Source organism: Amblyraja radiata, unplaced genomic scaffold, assembly GCF_010909765.2.
Source record: "Amblyraja radiata isolate CabotCenter1 unplaced genomic scaffold, sAmbRad1.1.pri scaffold_773_ctg1, whole genome shotgun sequence".
Classification (NCBI taxonomy): Eukaryota; Metazoa; Chordata; class Chondrichthyes; order Rajiformes; family Rajidae; genus Amblyraja; species Amblyraja radiata.
This window is the reverse complement of record NW_022630782.1, coordinates 34,934-53,270: the sequence shown is the minus strand read 5'-3', so window position 1 is coordinate 53,270 and position 18,337 is coordinate 34,934. Positions and strand designations below refer to the sequence as shown.

The following is an 18,337-nucleotide window of genomic DNA, read 5'->3' as shown; positions in this document are numbered from 1 at the left end:
ATATGGATCAAACTAATACATTGATGTCTCCTTATCTTTACTATGTTTACTTCAAAATAACTGTGTCTATCTGTGATTCCACACCGCTGCTTGGAAGTATGCCGCGCCTGCGCACTGAGCGGGTTCTTCACGTAATCCCTCATCGTAACTCCTCATAAAATACAGATCAAACTTCAAACTGGTAAGTTCTCGTTTAATCTTACTATTAACCACCTAACAGCCGGTGACTTTGCCAATGTTAACCTTTCTTGGAATTAGAAATGTGTGGTAAATGTGTGAGTTGTGTTTACGTGTCGGAACGGCATTTGTTTTATTTGAGCAGAGGTTGTGAGCAGCCAATTCCACCCACGACATGTGACATGTTCTGTTGGTGGAGAGAGTTCACCATTTGGACTCATCGTTATTTTAAAGTAAAGGTGGTGTGCAACCTAAATGGAAACTTGATGTTGTGTTTTCCGGTTTGATATTAGACCTGCAGCATCTGTGGGTTTGAGTTTAGACCTGCAGCATCTGTGGGTTTGTTTAATTTCCTTCCTGCCATGATGAAGCAGTGCGCATGTGCACAGGCTGGCAAGTCACCGGATGGGTGTCGCTTCCTTCCTGCCGACCGACCTGTTGCAGCGGCGGGGGAAGAGAGAAGAGAAGAGAAGAGAGGGAGTCCACGGGCTGGGGGAGCGGGAAGAGGAGAGGAGAGGAGAGGAGAGGGACTCCACTGTCCAGGCCGCTGTGGGGAGCGAGGCCCACAGCGGTGTCTGAGCGGATGGGGAGACTCAGGGCCGGGGAGCGAGGACAGCAGATTGACATCCATCCATCCATCCATCCATCCATCGGTGAGTATTTTGTCTGCCGCTCCCCAGTGGACGGCTCTAATCTTGGGGAGAGACTTGGGTTAAATTCCCCATTGAATGTGATTTGTTCTTGTCTGTCTGCAACACATTGAATTTATTGTTGTGAGTAAATGTGTCCCAGTGATAGTTTGAAGCAGAAAAGTCATGTTCCACAACAGCTGTGTTTTGTCATTGGATGTGTTTGTGTAGATGCTGCAAATCACACAGACTTCTATAAAGTTGGAACTAACAGTTGATGTGGTGAATGCGCTGAGCAGTCTGGTGGAGTCAAAGCAAATGTCCCAGTTTGTTTTACACTTACTAAATGGCTCAATGTTCAGGGAACTGTTTCATAATGAAACCGTCAGCTTGTTATTTCCGGTTTCAGATATTTTTGCTGATAAACGTCCTCTGCTGCCAGAGTAAAGGCCTTTCTGAGCCTTCTGTAAGGGGAGTTGCACATTTGTTTCGCCCTGTGGTCACAGATAAGACTAGTTCTGGTACTAGTTGATCACTGCGCAAACAGTTCATCAGTTGTTATCGGGCGCAGGTCGGAGTGAGTAGAGTGGTGATTACATTTTAAAGTGGGTCTTTTTCACCAAGTTGAGGAGAACTACTTGCTCAATCCCCTTTTTAAATGACTGAACATCGGGAGCAGCACGTGTGTTGGGTGGTAACATTCCATTCCCTTATCGTCCTTGGGTAAAGGGAATATTGGTTGCAAGGTTTATTAAAATTTAGCCAGTTGAAGATGTAGGGACCATTATTTTGTCTTGTTTCATGGCAGTTGGTGCTCTGGGATGACGGGAGATTTGATGGCGTGATTTTGTGAATCTCCTTGTAAATTGCAATGTCTTAGCCAGATTCTGCGGCTCTCTAGGTATCCCATCCGAGAGAAGTCAGCATATTATTCATGCCTGATTCATGCTTGATTAGTCATTACATACAAAGCGGACTGCTCGGCGTTGTACTTTCTCCAGGGTGATGTTGCAGTTGTTGAAAGGATCCCATACGGCTCCACAATACACTAATTTGAGCCTGACAAAGGACTTGTAGGCATTCTCTTTGACGGATGTACAACATGCGTGAACATTTATTTTGAGTAGGCCGAGGGACAGTGCTACCAGGATGATAGTAAAAGGAAAGGATACTTTGAGGAATTCAGATTTGCAACACATAATGCGTTTTGTACATGTCAGTTCTCATTTCATTATTCAAATGAGTTGGGACTATTGGGTATGTGAGGGGAAATATGAAAGTTGCACAAATCTATTGACCACTGTAGGATGACGTGTGACTTTCGCAACCATTTTTTTTGTGCATGGAAATTTTTTTTAAGATATTGCTATTCCAGAAGATCTGAATGAAAAAGATAAACATGCTGGAAACACTCAGCAGTTTGAGCAGCATTTGATTACAGTCCCAGTTCTGATAATGGATCATCTAACATTGCACTTCCATTGTTTTCTGCATGCACTATTTTAATCAATAAAGTAAATACACATACCCAAACTCCACAAACCTGACTGTCCCGGTAGACCCATTGTCTCTGCCTGTTCGTGCCCCACCGAACTCATTCCCACATACCTTGACTCCATCCTATCCCCCTTGGTTAAATCACTCCCTACCTATTTTCAAGACACCTCAGACACTCTCCGTCGTCTCCGCGCATTCCATTCTCTAGGCCCTCACCCCCTCATCTTCACCATGGACGTCCAGTCACTCTACACCTCCATCCCCCACCAGGATGTTCTCAAAGCCCTCCGGTTCTTCCTCGACCAGAGAAGCAACGTATACCCGGCCACTGGCACTCTCCTCCGCCTAGCGGAGCTGGTCCTTACCCTCAATAACTTCACGTCCCATTTCCTCCAAATACAAGGCGTAGCTATCGGCACACGCATGGGCCCCAGCTATGCCTGCCTCTTTGTCGGTTACGACGAGCAATCCTTGTTCAATACGTACCAGGGCCCCATCCCCGACCTCTACCTCCGCTACATCGACGACTGCTTTTGTGCCACCTCCTGCACCCACACACAACTGACTGACTTCATCCACTTCACCACTAACTTCCATCCGGCACTCAAATACACCTGGACCATTTCCGACACTTCCCTACCATTCCTTGACCTCACTATCTCCATTGCAGGTGATAGACTTCTGACTGACATCCACTATAAACCTACTGACTCCCATGGCTATCTGGACTAAACTTCTTCCCACCCTGCTTCCTGTAAGGACTCCATCCCCAACTCCCAATTCCTCCGTCTACGCCGCATCTGCTCCCAGGATGATGCGTTCCACACCAGGGCATCTGAAATGTCCTCATTCTTCAGGGAACGGGGGTTCCCCTCCTCCACCATAGATGAGGCTCGCACCATGGTATCTTCCATACCCCGCAGCTCTCTCTCCCCATCCCCCTCACTCGCAACAAGGGCAGAGTCCCCCTAGTCCTCACCTTTCACCCCACCAGCCGTCACGTACAACAAGTAATCCTCCGTCAGTTTCGCCACCTCCAACGTGACCCCACCACTCGCCACATCTTCCCATCTCCCCCCATGTCTGCCTTCCGCAAAGACCACTCCCTCCGCAACTCCCTAGTCAATTCTTTCCTTCCCTCCCGTAACAACCCCTCCCCGGGCACTTTCCCTTGCAACCGCAAGAGATGCAACACTTGTCCCTTTACCTCCCCCCTCGACTCCATTCAAGGACCCAAGCAGTCGTTCCAGATGCGACAGAGGTTTACCTGCATCTCCTCCAACCTCATCTATTGCATCCGCTGCTCTAGATGTCAGCTGATCTACATCGGTGAGACCAAGCTTAGGCTTGACGATCGTTTCGCCGAACACCTCCGCTCGGTCCAACCTGACCTCCCGGTGGCACAGCACTTCAACTCCCACTCCGTATCCGACCTCTCTGTCCTGGGTCTCCTCCATGGCCAGAGCGAGCAACACCGGAAATTGGTGGAACACCACCTCATATTCCACTTGGAGAGTCTTCATCCTGGGGGCATGAAAATTGAATTCTCCCAATGTTGTTAGTCCTTGCTGTCTCCTCCCCTTTATCAGCCCTCCTGCTATCTCCTCCCATCCCCCAGCCTTCGGGCTCCTCCTCCTTTTTCCTTTCTTCTCCCCGCCCCCCCATCAGTCTGAAGAAGGGTTTAGGCCCGAAACGTTGCCTATTTCCTTCGCTCCATAGATGCTGCTGCACCCGCTCAGTTTCTCCAGCTTTTTTGTGTACCTTCGATTTTCCAGCATCTGCAGTTCCTTCTTAAATACAAGTAAATACACATTGTCTTTATTACACTGGTAACAAATGCTAGTCATTTGCACTTGGCCAGATCACACACAGCCATAAGATAACTAAATAAGTTTGCTTTAGATGCTAGATGTTGTTTAAAGGTAGGGAGAGATCACCTGTCCACAGCTGGGATCGTTCAGGACCAGAAGTAGTACCATTTAATGCAGAATTGTATCTTTCAGCTATGATAATAGAGAATGTCCGCAAGATAGCAAAGGATAATCCCTGTTTGTTGAGGATGAATCAGTTGGAGAGTGCTGACAGGAACAGATGTTTGGTCAACAGTTCAGTAGTTCAATATGCAACAGCACAGTGAAATTCTTTTAGCACATATTACACCTACAGGCATTGCCATTTTCAAAGTCCAAATCCGGTCCACCCTCAAGCTCGATGTACTGGTGCATTTCATGTGAACTGACCACCCTCTCCTCACCCATCTTTGTATCCCGTGGGGCGACTCCGCCTACCTTGAAGGTGCTGTGGGCAGCTTCCTCGCGCCTGTGGGCCACTCCTCGCGCCTGACATCCCCAGCTCTCTCCCGGTAACGCCGTCCAATGAACCTTTGGGTGGGTTTGGGCAGCGTCCTGTAGAGGTGAGACGGATGATTCTCCTGTGAAGTGGGACTGGTGGTGGTACTGCAGACATCACCTGACATCATGGAGACCCTGCAGAGTCCAGGCCTGGGATATAATCCTTCTATTCTGGAATGGGAACTCCAGGGATGTGGTGGAATGTGCATGGGAGCAGTGGGGATTACAGAGTTGGGACGTTTGCGGTTGGCCCATGAAATGGTTTAATTCCCGGTCCAGCTAGTGGGGAATTTGGCAATGGGTAACATGGTGGTGTGGAAGCTTTTGTCCTGGATGGCAGGGTTGTGGGAAGAATAGGGCCAGCAGAGTGTGACAGTAATTCCCCATCAGTGGGTATTTTTCCTCTTTCTCTGTGAGTTGAAGCCTCCAAACAGGTGAGATGTGGATGGATGTTGGGGATTGGCCGTGTTTGGTCTGGAATAGTGATACGGTGATCAGGGTGTTTGAAAGCTTCAGGGATCTGGCACAAATGATGAATTGCTGCCTTGGATAGATCAGATAGTCTTATGGATGACAGGGCAGACATGAAGAGCTTGGTGGTCTACTTTTCTTGTTTGTTAATTTGCAGGGGTTTACCATCTTGTTTGGATGGGGTGTTTTCCACATCTCCGCTGCACTGTAATGCTGTTTGTTGGTTCACAAGGCAATGTTTTCCTTCACATTCAATTGTCACCTGATGGTTCTGTTAATATTGTTTATTCCAGAGCTACAGAGTTTGTGAACGCCTGTCGACATCATGGCTGAAGGTGGTGACTGGGAAGGTGATTCAGTGGCCTCTACATCAAAGAAACAAACAGGTTTGTGAACCTTCTGTGACTTATATATGATGCTCTGACAGTGGGTGTACACCTGATGCAAGAAATGAGGTTCACACTGAAGTGGGAATAGGGAAGGGGGTGAGCCCAGAGAGTTGACATCTACAGGGACATCACAGTCACAGGTGGGCAGATGCAGGATGATAAATCAGCCCTCTTTTTGGAAACAAATTATCTGAGTTGCTGCAAAAGTGATAATCCTGGCCACACAATCATCTCCCCACTACCTTCAGGTAGAAGGTACAGGAGCCTGAAGACTGCGACGTCCAGGTTCAGGAATAGCTACTCCCCCACAGCCATCAGGCTATTAAACCTGGCTCGGACAAAACTCTGAACATTAATAGCCCATTATCTGTTATTTGCACTTGATCAGTTTATTTATTCATGTGTGTATATATTTATACAATGGTATATGGACACGCTGATCTGTTCTGTATTCATGCCTTCTATGTTCTGTTGTGCTGAAGCAATGCGAGAATTTCATTGTCCTATCTGGGAAATATGACAGTAAACTTTCTTGAACTTGAATCTTCTTGATCTGAGTTGCTGTAAATGTTGTCAGAATATCAGGGTCCAGGATCAGATTCTGCGCAGAAATGAGCCTTTGACCCCAGGGGCGAAAAACCTGGGGGGCCAGAGGGGACACGCCCCCCCCCCCCCCCCAAGTTTTTGTCATCCGGATTTAAAAATCTCCGCTTTCCTCGAGACAGTGGGGGTGGGACTGCTGATCGAGGGCACTAATTGGACAAGAGAGACGTCGGTCAGCAGGCAATAGGGGCGGGACATGATGATTCAGCGCGATGATTGGAGGAGGGAGGAGTGGGGCTGGGGGGGGGGGCTGCGGTCGGGAGTCAGATGCGAGCTGTACCCCCAGGCCCACAGCCAGCGCAGAGAAACAGCGCTAAACCCAGCTCAACTCTGCCTGTCCCGCCAGGTGAGCCTACAGCCCTCCCTGGACTTGCGGGAAATATGGCCAGCATGAGAAAAATATTTGAGGAAGGACATCCTTGTGATTGAGGGAGCCCAGCGTAGGTTCATCTCATTGCATGAAGGGCTGAATGGCCTACTCCTGCACGTATTGTCTATTCCCTGTGGCCCAGGTAGAGAACATGTTCAGGTGTGATGAATGGTGAGGGAGTGGGAACCGTTCACTGCCAATACGTGATGTTAAAACTGCATCTTTTTCCCATGCACTCATGGAAGTTTGACAATAGACAATAGGTGCAGGAGTCGGCCATTCGGCCCCTCCAGCCAGCACCGCCATTCACTGTGATCACGGCTGATCATCCCCAATCAATAAACCGTTCCTGCCTTCTCTCCATATCCCTTGACTCCACTATCCCCTAGAGCTCTATCTAACTCTCTCTTAAATCCATCCAGTGATTTGGCCTCCACCGCCCTCTGTGGCAGGGAATTCCACAGATTCACAACTCTCTGGGTGAAAACGTTTCTCCTCATCTCAGTCCCAAATGGCCTCAGATTCACAACTCTCTGGGTGAAAATGTTTTTTCTCACCTCAGTCTTAAATGGCCTCCCCTTTATTCTAAGACTGTGTGTGGCCCCTGGTTCTGGACTCGCCCAACATTGGGAACATTTTTCCTGCATCTAGCTTGTCCAGTCCTTTTATTATTTTATATGTTTCTATAAGATCCCACCTCCCCCTCATCCTTCTAAACTCCAGTGAATACAATCTTAGTCTTTTCAATCTTTCCTCATATGACAGTCCCGCCATCCCAGGGATTAATCTGGTGAGACCACACCTGGAGTATTGCGTACAGTTTTGGTCTCCTAATCTGAGGAAAGACATTCTTGCCATAGAGGGAGTACAGAGAAGGTTCACCAGACTGATTCCTGGGATGGCAGGACTTTCATATGAAGAAAGACTGGATAGACTCGGTTTGTACGCGCTAGAATTTAGAGGATTGAGGGGGGTTCTTATAGAAACTTACAAAATTCTTAAGGGGTTGGACAGGCTAGATGCAGGAAGATTGTTCCCGATTGTTCCCGAGCAGAAGTCTACTCCCCCATTCAATCATGTCTGATCTATCTCTCCCTCCTAACCCCATTCTCCTCTGTACACCCTCTATGGCAAGAATGTCTTTCCTCAGATTAGGAGACCAAATATGATCATATTGAATGGCGGTGCTGGCTCGAAGGGCCGAATGGCCTACTCATGCACCTATTGTCTGTTGAATGGCGGTGCTGGCTCGAAGGGCCGAATGGCCTACTCGTGCACCTATTGTCTATTGTTTGTATGGGATGTTTTCCACATCTCCGCTGCACTGTAAAGCTGTGTGTTGGTTCACAAGGCAATGTCTTCCTTCACATTCAATTGTCACCTGATGGGTCTATTCCCGCTGCTGAAAGACTCATCCATGCCTTCATCTCCTCCCGACTGGACTATTGCAACTCACTTCTCCTTGGCATCAGCTCCACCTACATCAACCGACTCCAACTGGTCCAGAACGCAGCCACCCGACTCATCACCCACACCAAATCCTGGCATCACATCACTCCAGTCCTCAAACAACTTCACTGGCTTCCCATCTCCCACCGGATCACCTACAAAATCCTGATCCTCACCTACAAAGCCCTCCACCATCTGCCCCCCCCCCCCCCATATCTCACTGACCTCCTCTCCCCCTACCAACCCTCACGGTCCCTCAGATCCACATCAGCCGGTCTCCTCTCCATCCACAAGCCCAACCTCCGCAGTTTTGGGGACAGAGCCTTCTCCAGGGCAGCTCCCAGGCTCTGGAAATCCCTCCCCCAACTGATCCGCAATTCCGTGTCCCTCACCATCTTCCAGTCCCGCCTCAAGACCCATCTCTTCACCTCTGCCTATCCTTAGCCCCACGTCCCCCTCCCTTTTCATCTGTGCATTAATTGCCTCATATTGTGTTTTGAATTGAATTCTGTCTTTAGTTTGTGTACTAGTCATGTCTCTACTATTTATTTCATTCCCCTTACATGTTTTTCCACTACTTGCTCAATTTTTGTAAGGTGTCCTTGAGACTCTTGAAAGGCGCCCATAAATAAAATGTATTATTATTATTATTATTATTAATATTGATTATTCCAGGGCTACAGAGTTTGTGATCGGCTGTCTACAACATGGCTGAAGCTGGTGACTGTGGAGGTGATTCAGTGGCCTCTACAGCAAAGGAACAAAAAGGTTAGTGAGCCTTCTGTGACATATATATGATGCTCTGACAGATTCACAACTCTCTGGGTGAAAAAGTTTCTCCTCATCTCAGTCCCAAATGGCCTCAGATTCACAACTCTCTGGGTGAAAATGTTTTTTCTCACCTCAGTCTTAAATGGCCTCCCCTTTATTCGAAGACTGTGTGTGGCCCCTGGTTCTGGACTCGCCCAACATTGGGAACATTTTTCCTGCATCTAGCTTGTCCAGTCCTTTTATTATTTTATATGTTTCTATAAGAACCCCCCCCCTCATCCTTCTAAACTCCAGTGAATACAATCCTAGTCTTTTCAATCTTTCCTCATATGACAGTCCCGCCATCCCAGGGATTAATCTGGTGAACCTATGCTGCACTGCCTCAATCACAAGGATGTCCTTCCTCAAATTAGGAGACCAAAATAGTACACAATACTCCAGATGTGCTCTCACCAGAGCCCTGCACAACTGCAGAAGAACCTCTTTACTCCGATACTGAAATCCTCATGTTATGAAGGCCAACAGGCCAAAACTGCACACAATACTCCAGATGTAGTCTCACCCGGGCCCTGTACAACTGCAGAAGGACCTCTTGGCTCCTAGACTCAACTCCTCTTGTTATGAAGGCCAACAGGCCAAAACTGCACACCATACTCCAGGTGTGGTCTCACAACTTTACCCATGGAAGTGTGAAGTGAGGGCCAGTGGTGAATGATTTCTCAGATGATGTTTTACTTCTCCTCCTGTGTTCACAGATATAAACTCGGCAATCTCCGCTTTCATGTCAAACTGCGATGATCACCAGCTCTTACAGTTGACGAGATTCTACCGGGACCGACTGGAGCAGGCGATTGAAGAGTGTGTGGAGGGAGTTAGCCTCATGGTAATGAGCACGGATCACTTCACTGGGCAAGAGTGTCACGTAAGTGTAACGGACGCAGATTGTGTGTTGCTTCTAAATTTAACACAGACTGAGAGAACCAATGTAAAGGAATATCCCGGGCGCATGTTGATCAAACCCACAAAGGAGTGTGTGGATGCAGCAACACTGAGCCTGTATTTGACCAACACCAGCTCACAGCTCCCACACAACTCACCAATTGTCTTCAATTCCCATTTCGGCACGTGACTTCCAGTGATAGAAACATAGACAATAGGTGCAGGAGGAGGCCATTCGGCCCTTCGAGCCTGCACCATTCGCCATTCAATATGATGTCTGATCATCCAACTCAGAATCCTGTACCTGCTTTCTCTCCAACCCCTCTCTCTCTCTCACTCTCTCTCTCCTGAATGGCCTACTCCTGCACCTATTTTCTCTCTGTCTGTCTGTCTGTCTGTCTGTCTGTCTGTGCCTGTCTGTCTATCTATCTATCTATCTATCTATCTTTCATTGGCTATATTTAAGAGGGAGTTAGATGTGGCCCTTGTGGCTAAAGGGATCAGGGGGTATGGAGGCTCGAAGTGCCGAATGGCCTACTCCTACACCTATTTTCCATCTCTCTCTCTCTCTCTCTCCCCCTCTCCCCCTCTCCCCCTCTCCCCCTTTCCCCTCTCCCCTCTCCCCTCTCCCCTCTCCCCTCTCCCCTCTCCCCTCTCCCCCTCTCCCTCTCTCCCTCTCTCCCTCTCTGGAACTCCCAGACTTGCAGCTCCTAGACTGTGGAACAGCATCCCCCTTCCCATCAGAACTGCCCCCTCCATCAACTCCTTTAAGTCTAGACTAAAAACGTATCGATACCCCCCAGCCTTTGCTGACGTCCACTGAACGAGGGCTATATGTATATATGTATGTAGTTTGTTTGTTTATACTATTCTTATAACAAATGTAAAGCACTTTGACCAACGAGAGTTGCATTTTAAATGTGCTATAGATATAAATGTGACTTGACTTGTTCATTACAGAGAGTGACTGAGCTTGCAGAGACAGGAAAACAAGCGGCCGGCTCCAAACTGCTCCTGAATCTGGTGATGGAGAAGGGTTCTGGAGCACAAAGGTTGATGTGGGAATCCCTTGTGAAAATACGTCACACGCAACCGAAGCTGAGCAGAATATTGAAAGAGATACTGGCTCAAGGTTCGGCAACATTAGACTGTTAAATTTCAGCTGTAAATGCCGCTGATCTTACAAGCACCTCATACAAGATAGACACAAAATGCTGGAGTTAAGAGCCGGTCCCACCAGCATGCGACTGACTGCATGCGGCAAGCGTGAACTAACGTGGTCACTTGAGTCGTACGGCCTCGCGGGGCCGGTCCCACTTCGATCGCCGGAGCCGTATGGAGTTGTGCGGAGCTGGTCCCGACATCGTGCGCGGGAGGCTCCGAAAAACTGACCGTGTTCAAAAAATCCGCACGGCAACGGCCTGTCGGCCTGCAGCCGCCTCAACGGCCTGCCGGTCGTACGCAACTACATACATATGAAGAAAGACTGGATAGACTCGGCTTGTACTCGCTAGAATTCAGAAGATTGAGGGGGGATTTTATAGAAACTTACAAAATTCTTAAGAGGTTGGACAGGCTAGATGCAGGAAGATTGTTCCCGATGTTGGGAAAGTCCAGAACAAGAGGCCACACACACAGTTTAAGGATAAGGGGGAAATCTTTTAGGACCGATATGAGAAAAGCATCTTTTCACACACAGAGAGTGGTGAATCTGTGGAATTCTCTGCCACAGAAGGTAGTTGAGGCCACACAGTTCATTGGCTATATTTAAGAGGGAGTTAGATGTGGCCCTTGTGGCTAAAGGGATCAGGGGGTATGGAGAGAAGGCAGGTACAGGATGCTGAGTTGGATGATCAGCCATGATCATATTGAATGGCGAATGGTGCAGGCTGGAAGGGCCGAATGGCCTCTACTTCTGCACCTATTGTCTATGTTTCTATGCAATCAAGGACAGTCAGACTGGTCGGGGAACTGTGAAGGGAGAGGGACGGAGAGAGAGGGAAACAATGGTCGCTTGAAGTTAGAGAAGTCATTATTCATATCGCTGGGGTGTAAGCTCATGTTAACACGTTATTCTGTTTAAACAGGTAAAGACCAGCTCGCCTACAAGGACACGGTGGGGCAGGGTTTATCTGAAGTGCCCACTCACCTGAAAGGTAAGTGATGGGATGGGATTCCCATAGCTACCTGCCTTTCATTCTGAAACTGAATGTCTGTCTTTAGCTGCCTGAGTGAGTGGCAGAGAGAGAGACAGGAGGGGACAGTGAGAGACAGAGAGGCAGGGAGACACAGAGAGAGAGACACAGATTGAGAGAGAGAGTCAGAGAAAGACAGCGACAGAGGGGACAGACAGAGAGAGAGAGAGAGAGAGACAGAGAGAGAGAGAGCCAGAGAGACAGAGAGATAAGAGAGAGACTCAGAGAGGGAGACACAGAGAGAGAGAGAGAGAGAGAGACACACAGACAGAGGGGGAAACTCCATGAAAAGTCCCATAGCCGCCTTCCTTTCACTCTGAAACTGAATGTCTGTCTTTAATAAATGGTATTGTATTGTCTTTAGCTGCCTGATGAGAATGTGTCACAACTTGGGCGTTGCGCCTTCCTTGCTGGCTCTGGAGGATGGACAGGGAACTATGTGTTAGTGTCACATTCCTCGGTTATTTTGAGTAGTCAGACTCCTCTACGGGGATTCCAGTGGCCAGCTGCTCTCTGTCAGTAGGGTCTGTCATTCTCACCCAGAGAGATGTGTGAGTCTGTGGGATTCCCTGGCTCAGAGGGCGGTGGAGGCCGGTTCTCTGGAGAGAATTCTTTCAAGAGAGAGCTAGATAGGGCTCTTGAAGATAGCAAGAGAGAGTCAGGGGATATGGGGAGAAGGCAGGAACGGGGTACTGATTGTGGATGATCAGCCATGATCATAGAAACATAGAAAATAGGTGTTGGAGTAGAGGCCATTCGGCCCTTCGAGCCTGCACCGCCATTCAATATGATCATGGCTGATCATCCAACTCAGTATCCTGTACCTGCCTTCTCTCCATTCCCCTGATCCCTTTTGCCACAAGGACCACATCTAACTCCCTCTTAATATAGCCAATGAACTGTGGCCTCAACTACCTTCTGTGGCAGAGAATTCCACAGATTCACCACTCTCTGTGTGTGAAAAAAATGTTTTTCTCATCTCGTTGCTAAAAGATTTCCCCCTTTTTCTTAAACTGTGTGTGTGGCCCCTTGTCCTGGACTTGTAATTGATCCCATCGACTGTTACCATCCGCAATGTTTCCACCTGTCCTGTCCTGTCCTCTCCTCTCCTCTCCTCTCCTCTCCTCTCCTCTCCTCTCCTCTCCTCCACCCTCAACTCCACCTCAATCACCCTCAATCTCCTCCCCTCCTCTCTTATAGAAACATAGAAAATAGGTGCAGGAGGAGGCCATTCGGCCCTTCGAGCCAGCACCACCATTCATTGTGATCATGGCTGATCATCCCCTATCAATAACCCGTGCCTGCCTTCTCCCCATATCCCTTGACTCCACCCGCCCCTACAGCTCTATCTAACTCTCTCTTAAATCCATCCAGTGACTTGGCCTCCACTGCCCTCTGTGGCAGGGAATTCCACAGATTCACAACTCTCTGGGTGGAAAGGTTTCTCCTCATCTCAGTCCCAAATGGCCACAGATTCACACAACTCTCTGGGTGGAAAAGTGTCTCCTCATCTCAGTCCCAAATGGCCACAAATTCACAACTCTCTGGGTGAAAAGGTTCTTATCAACTAAATTTAATCTCTCTAGAGGCTGTAGACAAGGATGCTCACTATCCCCACTATTATTTGCTCTTGCAATCGAACCCCTAGCAGAAAGCGTTAGAAACCATCCAGGAATATTTGGATACAATACTAGAGACACAAGGAATAAAATCTCCTTATATGCAGATGATATACTAATATATATTACAAAATTAGAAACTAGTATTCCAAACCTATTAAATCTAATAACTCAATTTTTAGTTAATACTCAATTGAGGTCGTGGTACATATTGGTACAAATGACATAGGTAAAAAAAGTGAAGAGGTCCTGAAGGGAGGATTTAGGGTGTTGGGAGGAGAGTTAAGGAAAAGGACCAAAAAGGTAACAATCTCAGGATTACTGCCTGTACCACGCGACAGTGAGAGTAGGAATGGAGCGAGGTGGAGGATAAATGCGTGGCTGAAAGACTGGTGCAGAGGGCAGGGATTCAAGTTTCTGGATCATTGGGACTTCTTTTGGGGAAGGTGGGACCTGTACAGAAAGGATGGGTTGCACTTGAACCCGAGGGGGACCAACATCCTGGCGGGGAAATTTGCAAAGGTCACTGGGGAGACTTTAAACTAGAATGGTTGGGGCGAGGGACTCAAATAGAGAAAGCTAGTAGACAGAATGGGAGGCAGGAAGCAGAAAAGGGAAGCACTCGGACACAAGAGGAGAAAGAAAAAAAAGGAAATAAACAGAGAAGAAGAGACGGGGGGTTTCTTAAATGTGCATATTTTAATGCTAGGAGCATTGTAAGAAAGGTGGATGAGCTTAGAGTCTGGATAGACACCTGGAAGTATGATGTTGTGGCGATCAGTGAAACATGGTTGCAGGAGGGCTGTGATTGGAAACTAAATATTCCAGGATTTCGTTGCTTCAGGTGTGATAGAATTGGAGGGTGGTGTTGCATTGCTAGTCAGGGAAGATATTACAGCAGTGCCTTGGCAGGATAGATTGGAGGGCTCATCTAGGGAGGCTATTTGGGTGGAACTGAGAAGTGGGAAAGGTGTAGCAACACTTATAGGGGTGTATTATAGACCGCCAAATGGGGAACGAGAATTGGAAGAGCAAATATGTAAGGAGATAGCAGATATTAGTAGTAAGCACAAGGTAGTGATTGTGGGAGATTTCAACTTTCCACACATAGACTGGGAAACACATTCTGTAAATGGGCTGGATGGTTTGGAGTTTGTAAAATGTGTGCAGGATAGTTTTTTGCAGCGATACATAGAGGTACCTACTAGAGGAGGGGCAGTGCTGGACCTCCTGTTAGGAAATGAGACGGGACAGGTGGCGGAGGTATGCGTTGGGGAGCACTTCGGGTCCAGTGATCACAATACCATTAGTTTCAATATAATTATGGAGAGGGTCAGAACTGGACCTAGGGTTGAAATTTTTGATTGGAGAAAGGCTAACTTTGATGAGATGCGAGATGATTTAAAAGGAGTGGACTGGGACATTTTGTTTTATGGGAAAGATGTAGAAGAGAAATGGTGGACATTTAAAGGGGAAATTTTAAGAGTACAGAATCTTTATGTTCCTGTTCGGTTGAAAGGAAACAGTAAAAATTGGAAAGAGCCCTGGTTTTCAAGGGAAATTGGACATCTTGTTCGGAAAAAGAGGGAGATCTACAATAATTATAGGCAGCATGAAGTAAATGAGGTGCTTGTGGAGTATAAGGAATGTAAAAAGAATCTTAAGAAAGAAATTAGAAAAGCTAAAAGAAGATATGAGGTTGCTTTGGCAAGTAAGGTGAAAGTAAATCCAAAGGGTTTCTACAGCTATATTAATAGCAAAAGGATAACGAGGGATAAAATTGGTCCATTGGAGAAACAGAGTGGGCAGCTATCTACAGAGCCAAAGAGATGGGGGAGATATTGAACAATTTCTTTTCTTCGGTATTCACCAAGGAGAAGGATATTGAATTATGTGAGGTAAGGGAAACGAGTAGAGTAGTTATGGATACTATGAGTTTCAAAGTAAAAGAAGTACTGACACTTTTGAAAAATATAAAAGTGGATAAGTCTCCAGGTCCTGACAGGATATTCCCTAGGACATTGAGGGAAGTTAGTGTAGAAATAGCCGGGGCTATGACAGAAATATTTCAAATGTCATTAGAAACGTGAATAGTCCCCGAGGATTGGCGTACTGCGCATGTTGTTCCATTGTTTAAAAAGGGTTCTAAGAGTAAACCTAGCAATTATAGACCTGTTAGTTTGACTTCAGTGGTGGGCAAATTAATGGAAAAGATACTTAGAGATAATATATATAAGCATCTGGATAAACAGGGACTGATTAGGAACAGTCAACATGGATTTGTGCCTGGAAGGTCATGTTTGACTAATCTTCTTGAATTTTTTGAAGAGGTTACTAAGGAAATTGACGAGGGTAAAGCAGTGGATGTTGTCTATATGGACTTTAGTAAGGCCTTTGACAAAGTTCCTCATGGAAGGTTGGTTAAGAAGGTTTAACTGTTGGGTATAAATGCAGGAATAGCAAGATGGATTCAGCAGTGGCTGAATGGGAGAAGCCAGAGGGTAATGGTGGATGGCTGTTTGTCAGGTTGGAGGCAGGTGACTAGTGGGGTGCCTCGGGGATCTGTGTAGGGTCCTTTGTTGTTTGTCATGTACATCAATGATCTGGATGAAGGGGTGGTAAATTGGATTAGTAAGTATGCAGATGATACCAAGATAGGGGGTGTTGTGGATAATGAAGAGGATTTCCAAAGTCTACAGAGTGATTTAGGCCATTTGGAAAAATGGGCTGAAAGATGGCAGATGGAGTTTAATGCTGATAAATGTGAGGTGTTACACCTTGGCAGGACAAATCAAAATAGGACGTACATGATAAATGGTAGGGAATTGAAGAATACAGTTGAACAGAGGGATCTGGGAATAACCGTGCATAGTTCCTTGAAGGTGGAATCTCATATAGATAGGGTGGTAAAGAAAGCTTTTGGTATGCTAGCCTTTATAAATCAGAGCATTGAGTATAGAAGCTGGGATGTAATGTTAAAATTGTACAAGGCATTGGTGAGACCAAATCTGGAGTATGGTGTACAATTTTGGTCGCCCAATTATAGGAAGGATGTCAACAAAATAGAGAGAGTACAGTGGAGATTTACTAGAATGTTGCCTGGGTTTCAACAACTAAGTTACAGAGATAGGTTGAATAAGTTAGGTCTTTATTCTCTGGAGCGCAGAAGGTTAAGGGGGGACTTGATAGAGGTCTTTAAAATGATGAGAGGGATAGACAGAGTTGATGTGATCAAGCTTTTCCCTTTGAGAATAGGGAAGATTCAAACAAGAGGACATGACTTCAGAATTAAGGGACAGAAGTTTAGGGGTAACATGAGGGGGAACTTCTTTACTCAGAGAGTGGTGGCTGTGTGGAATGAGCTTCCAGTGGAAGTGATGGCGGCAGGTTCGTTGGTATCATTTAAGAATAAATTGGATAGGCATATGGATGAGAAGGGAATGGAGGGTTATGGTATGAGTGCAGGCAGGTGGGACTAAGGGAAAAAAATTGTTCGGCGCGGACTTGTAGGGCCGAGATGGCCTGTTTCCGTGCTGTAATTGTTATATGGTTATATGGTTAATTTGGTCAGTTTTCGGGATATAGAATTAATTGGAATAAAAGCGAAATCATGCCAATAACAAAATTCAATTTACATACAATACAACAATCCCCTTTTAAAATATTTAAAGATAAATTTAAATACTTAGGAATCTATGTAACTAAGACATATACCTCTTTATTTAAACTAAATTTCCCACCCTTACTGAATAAACTACATAAGAATATTCAATACTGGAAAACACTCCCCATTTCTATGCTTGGGAGAATTAATGCTATAAAAATGATTTTTTTACCGCAACTGCTGTACCTACTTCAATTAATTCCGATATATATCCCAAAAACTTTTTTCAAAAAAGTCGATTCCATTGTTACAAGTTTTGTCTGGGATTATAAGAATCATAGAATAAGTAAAAAACATTTATGTAAATCAAAGATAAATGGAGGTTTGGCTTTGCCAAATTTCTTATTTTATTTTTGGGCAGTCCATATTAAAAACATGAATTTCTGGCTGGAAGAAATGGATCAACAACCAGATTGGCTAATGATGGAAAAGGAAGACTGTCTACCTTTTGAAATTGGACCGATCATATTTGCCCCCACAAAACAGCACAAAAAAACCTATAAAGAAAACCCCATAATACATAGTGGAATACGAATTTGGAAACAAATAAAAAAAGATTTAAAATTGAATAATATACCACTCTGCCTTCCCATTGTAAATAATCCTTTATTCAAATCATCCTTTATGGACAAAGGTCTCACACAATGGAAAAATTATGGAATCAAAAATATAGGACATCTTTATGGGAAAGGTACTTTTCTTTCATTTCAAGAGTTACAACTGAATTATGGACTGCACTCAAATAATTTCTTCAGATATCTACAAATTAGAGATTATGTTAAATCTAATACACAAGTTTACAGGAATAGGGAATCAGAAATTCTTGATGAATGTCTGAACAAGCATCCTAATACTGAAAAACTAATAGCTTATATTTATAACACCTTACTAAATAACGAGGTACCACCGACCGAACCATATAGATACAAATGGGAAAATGAAATAGGTCATCCTATCACGAAAGATATGTGGGACGAAAGTTTACAACAAATACATCAATGTTCATTAAATGCCAGACATACTTTAATACAATTCAAGGTCTTACATAGACTACACTTCTCTAAAATAAAACTAAATAGAATCTTCCCACAAATCTCTCCTATTTGTGATAAATGTCTACATTTAGAGGCTAATTTAACACATACGTTTGCAAACTGTATAAAACTTAAACATTTCTGGACAGATGTTTTTGAAATAACTTCAGAAGTTATTA

The 18,337-nt window shown here is 45.7% G+C and overlaps 1 protein-coding gene across 4 annotated transcripts; it reads left to right on the top strand.

Annotated features, from left to right (window-relative positions):
* The first annotated feature begins 541 nt into the window (after positions 1 to 541).
* Positions 542 to 11,823, top strand: LOC116970342. Of its 4 annotated transcripts, none has more exons than XM_033017006.1 (5): positions 5,436 to 5,460; positions 8,654 to 8,704; positions 9,463 to 9,629; positions 10,607 to 10,778; positions 11,734 to 11,823. In XM_033017006.1, the coding sequence occupies exons 1-5, from the start codon at positions 5,451 to 5,453 to the stop codon at positions 11,808 to 11,810; spliced, it is 477 nt and encodes a 158-aa protein (XP_032872897.1). In that variant the 5' UTR covers positions 5,436 to 5,450; the 3' UTR covers positions 11,811 to 11,823. The 4 variants fall into 4 exon arrangements, with proteins under 4 accessions (XP_032872895.1, XP_032872897.1, XP_032872898.1 ...); XM_033017007.1 differs by having other exon boundaries at positions 5,436 to 5,475; positions 8,669 to 8,704; XM_033017004.1 differs by lacking the exons at positions 5,436 to 5,460; positions 8,654 to 8,704 and adding an exon at positions 542 to 830.
* Positions 11,824 to 18,337: the final 6,514 nt, after the last annotated feature.

Bases quoted from the DNA above. Each gene is read 5' to 3' on its own strand.
- LOC116970342 (XM_033017004.1), top strand. From the start codon at position 557: ATGTGCACAGGCTGGCAAGTCACCGGATGGGTGTCGCTTCCTTCCTGC. The intron at 831-9,462 runs GTGAGTATTTTG...CTGTGTTCACAG, and splicing joins ATCCATCCATCCATCCATCG to ATATAAACTCGGCAATCTCC. The intron at 9,630-10,606 runs GTAAGTGTAACG...TGTTCATTACAG, and splicing joins TCACTGGGCAAGAGTGTCAC to AGAGTGACTGAGCTTGCAGA.